This window comes from Lolium perenne, chromosome 4 (assembly GCF_019359855.2).
Source record: "Lolium perenne isolate Kyuss_39 chromosome 4, Kyuss_2.0, whole genome shotgun sequence".
Classification (NCBI taxonomy): domain Eukaryota; kingdom Viridiplantae; phylum Streptophyta; class Magnoliopsida; order Poales; family Poaceae; genus Lolium; species Lolium perenne.
Genome location: NC_067247.2, coordinates 161,125,459 through 161,134,209, shown reverse-complemented (window position 1 = coordinate 161,134,209; position 8,751 = coordinate 161,125,459). Strand labels below are relative to the sequence as shown.

Here is an 8,751-nt window from a genome sequence, read left to right as displayed (position 1 = left end):
AACTCCAAATTAAGATTCGCTTTCACCAATAAATCCGTCTCGACGAGATCTTCAAAACTAGCACCCATGTTGATATGTTTCGAGAAACTTTTTTTCGGGTCAACCCTCTCTATCTGAATAATCAACCCCTCCGTACTTGAGTGATCAACGGTAAATGTATAAAATTATCAACCCCAAAATTAATTTTATTTGAAACAGTTTAGCGATTTTTTTTAGTTTAGAAGCTATCAACCCGGTGTCCTGTTATTTATCAACTGTAAATATAAAGAACTACCAACCCTAAAAATCTAATTTTATTTCGAATATTTTGGCGACTCTTTTTAGTTTACAAGTTATCAACCCGGTGCCCCGTTATTTATCAATGGTAATTATAAATAACTACCAACCCTAAAAAGTATTCCATTTAGAATATTTTAGCGAACATTTTTTTATTTTACAAGCTATCAACCCGGTGCCTCGTTATTTATCAACGATAAATATAAATAAATAATAATCCTAAAAAGTATTTCATTTAGAATATTTTAGCGACTCTCTTTTAATTTAGAAGCTATCAACCCGGTGACCCGCTATTTATCAATGGTAAATATAAATAAATATCAACTCTAAAAATTTAATTTAATTTAAAATATGTAGCGACTCTTTTTTTGTTTACAAGTTATCAACCCGGTGCCCCGTTATTTATCAACGGTAAATATAAATACCTAGCAACACTAAAAAGTAAATTTCATTTGGAATTTTTTTAGCAACTTTTGTTAGCTTACAACTTAAAACAGTACTTAATTTGAGTAGCAAGTGGCAGTCATTTGAGTTGCAAGTGGATCTTCTCACCCGTTATTTTCCCCCTTAAAAATCACTGGCCCGAAAAAGGGAATTGCAAAAGGACCCCATTAAATATGAATTACGTACGAAAAAAAACCCAAAAGGGAATTGCAAAAAGAGAATTGGGAGTCTGCCTCGTGCTGAAGAAAAAGAGTGAGATGCTATGTGTATGCATGCAACAACTTATGAAAGAGTGCTGAAAAGTTGGCTCATTAAATGCAAATCCATGAGATGCTCTGTACATGTGCATGCATGCAGTGTGAACGCTCTTGGCTGCATGCAATTTGTAAAGTAGTAATACAAACTGTTAGTGTGAACACGTGTGAACACGTGTGAACACAATTAAAACACTACGTGATACAAAGGGAATTGAGTCGCGCTTTCGCGCGAGCGCTCCGCGCCGACAGAAACCGATAGCTCGAGCGAGCGAGCGCCAGCGAGGGGATTCGCCTATATGTAGCTCTAATTAGAAACCAGAATACAGTCAACATTAGCTGGGCCGCAAAGTAATTTGAAATGAATGAAGTATTTTGTAGAGAAACCAGCGGGCCACGAGCTTTTCGGCCCACCTAGGCTTATTTCCACAGCTCCAAAGCATTCCGCCGTTGCTGCTCCACTCCAGTCACAGCCTCACAGGCAGCACGCGCCGCCCAAAACCCTCGTCTTCGTCCACACCGCGGCGCTTCCGGCGGCGGCGGCCATGGACACCCGGGTGCCGCCTGTTCCCATGGACCCCGCGACGGCTGCCAAGTTCCGGCGCCGGCGCCAGGACCCCGAAGACGTAGAAGGACTTGTCGCCCGCGTGCTCTCCCGCGCCCACTACGTCCTCCCGGACCCGCCCGCCGCCGTCGACGCTCGCCTCTCCGCCCTCCTCCCCCACGACAGCGTCGACCGCCTCAGCCTCCTCCCCGACGTCCTCCTCGCCAACATCGTCTCCCGCATCCCCATCAAGGAGGCCGCGCGCACCGCCGCGCTCTCCCGCCACTGGCGCGGGGTCTGGCGCTCCGCCCCGCTCGTCCTCGTCGACTCCCAGATCCTCCCCCAAGGCACCGAGGTCACGCGCGCCGACGCGCGCCGCATCACCTCCGCCGTCTCCGGCGTCTTCGCCGCGCACCCGGGCCCCTTCCGCTGCGTCCACCTCACCAGCAGCTGCATGGAAGACTTCCATGGCCTGCTCACCACCTGGCTCCAGACACTCGCCGTCAAGGGCATCCAGGAACTCGTCCTCGTCAACCGCCCCTGGCCGCTCGACCTCGTTCTCCCCGCCACCTTCCTCGGCATGACCACCCTCACCCGCCTCTACCTCGGCTTCTGGAAGTTCCCCGACACGGCCGGCGTCCCGCGCACCACCTGTTTCCCCAACCTCCGTGAGCTCGGCCTCTGCACCCTCCTCATGGAAAGCAAGGATTTGGACTTCATGCTCGACAGGAGCCCGGTGCTTGAGACGCTCTGCATCCAAGGCAATCTCTCTAACCTTCGCCTTCGCCTTGTCAGCCAAAGCATCCGCTGCGTGCAGTTCATCAACTCCTCCTGTCAAGAAATCGCGGTGGTGCACGCCCCATGCCTTGAGCGACTCATCCAGTCAGGAGGCTGGACCCGCGATGGGGTCTGCACCAAGACCAAGGTGAAGATCGGCCATGCCCCCAAGCTGCACTTGTTCGGATACTTGGTTGCAGGAAACCATGTCCTAGAGGTTGACAACGCCGTCATCAAGGTGCCTCATATTTTCCATTTGCTATATGGTGAACAATGTTTATGTGTGATATTTGTTCTCTTAATTGGGTGCACTGACATTGCAATTGCAGGCTGAGACAAAGGCGAGCCCAAGCACCATGGTACCAAGTGTCAGGATGCTGGCTTTGGAGTTTGGTTGTGGAGTCCCCAATGATGTCAAGATGATCCCGGCTATCCTCAGATGCTTTCCCAATGTTGAGACGCTCCACATCATGATGAAGCCCCCTGATGCTTCTTTTGACATTCATTTGCATCATATTGCGAACTGCTGCTGTTACTGCATTTTCCATAAATAGCTGATGAGTTTCATATGCATTAATTTCAGTCCCGAGGAAAGGATCAATCCTCTGGCAAGCTCAACCTCAGGTTCTGGAATGAGTGTGGTACCATAGAATGCATCCGCTCGTGCATCAAGATGCTGGTTTTGGATGGTTACCGAGGGGATCGAAGTGAGCTTGCTTTCCTCAAGTTTTTTCTTGGGAGCGCGTTGGTGCTGAAAAAGGTGGCAATAGTCTGGGCCAATAATGTTTTCTCTTCGATGGAGGAGCTGAATTCCAAAATGGAGCCTCTGCGGTCCATGAAAAAGGCTAGTGCAGACTGCAAAACATTGGTCACTGGCCGTAAAAATCCTGACGGAGGTAACATTTCCAGCTTCAAGAGGGCATCTGATTTTTCTCTTGGCGACCCTTTCTCGAACTTCTGAAGTCAAGGGTGCCTATATATTTCATGTGCGAAGCAAATTGCTCTGGAAGTTGTGTAAGTTCTGTTGTCGCAGTATGGATATGCACTGTTTTCAGCCTATTGATTTTCTGCCCTGGCTCTTGTTTCTGCAAACATTATTAGCTTAAGTGTCTAACTTAGTAGTACTGTTTTCCATTATTCGAATGGCTACCATTATGTGGTAAGTACAGTTGTATCAGATGGCAATGATGGAGCACCTATTGTACTTGTGTTAAGTGCGATTTTATTAGCTAGGCTTGGCCTGATGAGAATGGTGTTACATTGCACAATTTCTGCTAAACATATGAGGCTTGATGATGGGGAGAATTACTGATATCTGTGCTAATTCATGTTCTACTTACTGCATTGAAATTTTCCTCTAGATATTACCTGGAATATTTGGTCCAGCTGGCAGAATTTTTTGATACTTGCAGGTTGTGCCATTTTTTGTTCTGATTGATGTGCATAGATACACTAAGTCAATTATTGTGGCAACACTTTATCTCCTACTACATGGTTCTTCAATTAAGTCAATTTGGTTATTTTGCAATAAGGCAAGGCGACGGTAACTTGAGCATGTGCATGGCTAAGAATAGTTGTCCAATTGACCAAACTATGGCTAAGAATAGTTGTCCAATTGACCAAACTATGGCTAAGAAGTAAGAATAGTTGTCTATGTCCAGGTGACCATGGAGCACCGGCTCCATGATCATGTCAAAGATTTCTCTAACAATGACCAATTAGGCTTAAATGTCAGAGCAGTTATCGTCCCATGTCATCTGCTCCCATGTCTTTTGTACATAATGATGAAGTAGTTATCGTCCCAGAGAGTTCACAAATACTAACATTCCTGACCTTGCATTGCATGTTACGGTTGCTCATGTTATGACATTTAGTAACATAATTTCCATATTCTGCAAAAATGTTCACTTTACATCACTTTGTTTGCGTTGCTTTGATTGTGTCTTTTTTTTTAAATTATTACTAGTATTCACCAATAGTCTACAGCCGGGCCCTACTTTGTGGGTTGCACGTAACCTTTTGTTATTCAAACCACAATTGCAGAATTGAAGGAGAGGGAACTACGAGTTGCTTGGGCGCGATCAAACACATCCTAGATGCGCGCCGCACCTAGAACCTTTAGTCTTTATTTTGTTATAAAACCCATGCAGGGCTTCCTGATCTGTCCATTCGACCCAGTCATCGGCACATTATCCCCCCATCACGACCTCTTCTCTTTGAACTCCTTGAAGTATACAATGTGGATGCTGCGTACTCCTGACCAGCGGGTTGTCGGCACCATTGAGTACCTCCTGCTTTGATTCTTTAGTGCAGGCCCTTTGTTGCACGATGGTCTTGTAGTAGGTTTTCTGGAAGATAGTCGGGGTGTACAGGTCTAGCGGCCCTCAGGTTGATGTCTGTGTTGTTAGGCATTCCATCACCAACTTCCAGTACGTTGTGAAGTTAGTAAGAAAGGAACAGATTTTTGATTTTGTCCAGCCTTACAAAGCATGACTGACTAGCGGTAAGGTCATCGTAATGGGTCACCAATTTTTGAACTCATCACCTGTAAAGTATATTCGTTTAATCCCGTGAGAGGTCTTATTGCAGAAGTTTTGAGCTTTGGAGTCAAAATATGGCTAACAGAGAATTGGCAGTGTGGGAAGTAATCAACTTCGTTTCACAAAAGGAAAATACTGTTTTCTAACTTATGGTGGTAAGAATGGGAATAGATCGATGCTATAGTTTGTAATTTTATTTTTCAAAGTGTAGGTGCACCCTGTAGAGAGGCCACAAGAAATAGCACTTCGATTTAGAAAATAATTATTGTTTGACATTTAAGTAGGAAAGTGTTAATCATCGCAACGTGTGGGCAATTTTAATTGGTAATCAGGCTGTGCATTTGCATGTGTATTGTTTTGCTATTTATAGGGTTGAGTGTATACTATGCATGTTTGTGAGCCGCTGCTTCTACTATTTTTCTAAAAATAACTCCTCGTTGTCTGAAATGGTTACACAATTATTTTGATTTAACCACCTTGGTAATGTCGTTGGAGACTTGGAGTGCCAGTGGTTCAGTGAGAGACCCTGATGTGAAGATTAAATCAGGAATCCTCGACCCTGATGCCATGATTGCTTCTTCTTTTTTCGCTGATGATGCTAAGATTGGTAAGTGAGAGAATTTAGGTTGCCTTTCTTAAGCATGTAATCTATGAGTCTGTTGCAGTAGATTCCATGCGTACCTACTCTACAAACTGTTTTGATACATTTTTCTTGGACCGATCTAGATCCAATGGTGGATGCATTTTTCGAAAAATAAAATTATGTGGAGGTTGCTGGGCCTCACGAACATAAGGCTGGCATCTTCTTTACCCTTAAGCTTCTTTTTATATATATAAATTAGTATATGCAAACTGCTGAAGTTAGACGGATCGTGTCACATATACGTGGGAAAAATCCTCAGACATAGATAAAATGCTGCTACACGCACCTAAACCCACTCAAAACGGTACCTCGCATTAGACAGAGAAGATAAAGTCAAATATTACCTCTGTCCATAAATAGATGTCAAAAATTTGTTTAAATTTGATTTAGTATATAGATACATCCGAATTCAAATAAATTTTTGGCATCTATTTATGAACGAAGGGAGTACCAAACAAGAAGATATGAGTATGTTTTCTGTCCTCGAGAAACAAATTGTGTTGCTTCCCAGGCAATGAGCCAAGTGTGTGGCTTGAGAATCCACCAAGTTTTATTATGCCTTTTTGTTAATTGACGATGCAAGTGTTATTTCATGAAATAAAGGGTGCAGTAAAGTCCTGCTGTGAGGAGAAAACGTTTCGGCCCTTCGCGGGCGATGGGAGGGCGACAAACCCTAGAGCCCGAGCCCCTCCCCGCCGCCATCAGCGCAGGCCGCAGGGCAAAGCTCGCGTGGTGCCGGCGACGGCGGAGCTTCCCTTCCCCGCGCACGTGTATGGGAGACACGGGGTCTCCTCAACAGGTGGTGGTGCTTCCAGGTCGGTGGGATTCCGGCGGCGGCACCTCCTTCCGAGCGGCGTGACGGCGGGTGGTGACGAGGCGGTGGCGTGGGCCCTTGGCCGCGGGACGGCGCAGTGGCTCGGGGCAGCTCTCGCCTAGCTCAGATCTAGGTCCAGGCGGGCCGGCTCCCTGCTGGGCGGTGCTCCTCTTAGCGGTTGGAGTTGGGGGCGGCGAGGTCAGCGGCACGTACACTGCAGCGTGGTGACAGAACTTCACGGGCCCGCTTGGGCTCGGCCGGGTCAGCTGGGCCTAGTTTGTTCCTGTCGACACGTCCAGCCGGTGTCTGCAGGTGGTGGTGGACGTGGTTCCTGACGTGCTGCCTCCCGCACCCAGTTGGCCCTTCCTGTCCGTGCTGACCTTGCTTCGTTGGTCACGGTGAGACGGCGTGTGGTGCCTGCAAGGCCGTGGTAGCGCGTGGTGGTGAGTGGCTAGTGTGGTGGAGCGCGATGGAGCGTCCGAGGCGGGGTTGCGAGGGTTGGGAGAAATCCCTGTCGGCTTTGCCGACACTGTGTCGGTGTCGTCCGCAGGCACCACCCTTCCTTCTTGAAGGGTGTTGGGTGATGCCCTGCTCCCCTATCCTTGCGCGTACCGAGGGAAACCCTAGAACCACTCTGGACAACAGCGGTGTTGTCATCGTATCTCTTCTTGAAGCTGCTGCTTGGTACGCGGGGCTCCAGAGTGCTAGATTGTGGTTGCGAGACACTCCCGTTTTCGTCGATCCGACCCTTTCGGCATTAATTTCTCTTTTTTTGTGTGTTTTCTTTTGGGCATGCTTGTGCTGTTTGCCCAACAATGGCTACTATGTTTTATCGGTGTGCTATATTAATATATAGCGGGGGGAAAGCCTATTTGGAGGTAAAGTCATGCTGCTTTATAAAAAAAAAAACTTCTAATTAGAATTCTGCATACATCAATATTTTTCTGGTTGGGCCTGGGTTTCGAGTATTTCAGCCCACCTAGATTTCCCACAGATCTGGAGCATTTCCCCTTTCCTTCGGCCGTTGCTTGCTGCTCCACTCCACGCAGGCACGGGCCGGTGCGCCTATTCAGCGCTTTAAGCGGGAGCGATCATCAGCTCCGCTCGAACGAACGGCCAGTGGGCCAGGCCCATTTAGTCTGTCTTTATTTTCTTTTACCTCTACATGACAACCCAGCGTGACTTATCTACTTTGGTTTAAAATCAGAACAAAATCGAAAACAGAACAAAATTCAAACAGAAAAAATTTCAAAATTGAACTATTTCTAAAAACGAACAATTTTCAAATTATAAGAACAAATTTGAAAAATGAACGATTTTTAAGAACGTACAATTCAAAATTGAACAAATTTCAAATTCAAAAAAGTCCGAACTAAAAAATACTCAAAATTTTAAAAGTTCATATTAAAAATGTTCAAACTTTTCATAAAAAATTTCAAAACAAAAAATGTTCAAATTCGAAAAAAGTCCATGAACAGAAAAATGCCATGAAATATTTTATGAATAACATAAAAATGGTCGTGACTAGAAAAAGGCGCTAAACAAATTTGCGAAGAACAAAAAAGAATCCATGAAAAAAAGACCATGAATTGAAAAAAAGGTTGTGAACAGAAAAATTTCCTAAACAGAAAAAGCCGTGAACTAACTTATGTAGAACAGAAAAGGAAGGTGCCCAGAAAAATGCCATGAACACATTTGCGAAGAACAAAAAAATTGTGAAAAAGAAAAAGTTGTGAACAGAAAAATATCGTGAACGGACAGAAAAAAGGTCGTGACCAGAAATATGTCGTGAACGGAAATATGTCGTGAACGGAAATTCTTTGAATTCGAACAATTTTAAGTTTGAACGATTTACGAATTTGAACATTTTTAAATTTGAAAGATTTTCTAATTTGAACTTTTTAATTTGAACGATTCTTGATTTTTTTTAAAAAAAAAACTACACAATTTTCAAATTTTACCGATTTTCCAAAAGGAACATTTCTTTAACCTGAACAATTTTAAAAATATTGATGTTTTTGAAATCAAAACAATTTTTAAATCTAAACTTCTTCGAATTTCGGAAATGTTCAAACTAAAAAAAATTCAGATATGAAAAAGTTCCAAATTGAAAAATGTTCAAATTAAAAAGTATGCAAATTTAAGAAAAAATGATATCTGAAAATTGTTCAAACGCGAAAAATGTTCATATCTAAAAGTGTTCGAAATAAAAATTGTTTAAACTTAAAAATTGTTCAATTTTTTTTAAAAATCAAATCTAAAAATGTTGAAACTTAAAAAACGTTCAAATTCAAAAAAAATCAAATTTTCGAAAGTTCAGAAAAACCAATCGCAAAATAGAAAAACTGGAGGAAAAAGCCCAACAGAAACCAGTTGTAAATGAGAAAACTGAGAAAAAAAACGAAGGAAATCCAATTCCATCGCTAATGGGCCGGCCCAGCTCGATCCCTCTCTGAGCG

At 44.1% G+C, this 8,751-nt stretch overlaps 1 protein-coding gene across 1 annotated transcript; it reads left to right on the top strand.

Annotated features, from left to right (window-relative positions):
- Positions 1 to 1,441: 1,441 nt before the first annotated feature.
- On the top strand, positions 1,442 to 3,603 carry LOC127294335 (probable FBD-associated F-box protein At1g32375). The gene is made up of 3 exons (XM_051324135.1): positions 1,442 to 2,533; positions 2,625 to 2,768; positions 2,879 to 3,603. The coding sequence occupies exons 1-3, from the start codon at positions 1,520 to 1,522 to the stop codon at positions 3,254 to 3,256; spliced, it is 1,536 nt and encodes a 511-aa protein (XP_051180095.1). The 5' UTR covers positions 1,442 to 1,519; the 3' UTR covers positions 3,257 to 3,603.
- The last annotated feature ends 5,148 nt before the right edge of the window (positions 3,604 to 8,751 follow it).

Bases quoted from the DNA above. Each gene is read 5' to 3' on its own strand.
- LOC127294335 (XM_051324135.1), top strand. From the start codon at position 1,520: ATGGACACCCGGGTGCCGCCTGTTCCCATGGACCCCGCGACGGCTGCC. The intron at 2,534-2,624 runs GTGCCTCATATT...TTGCAATTGCAG, and splicing joins TTGACAACGCCGTCATCAAG to GCTGAGACAAAGGCGAGCCC. The intron at 2,769-2,878 runs ATGAAGCCCCCT...CATTAATTTCAG, and splicing joins TTGAGACGCTCCACATCATG to TCCCGAGGAAAGGATCAATC.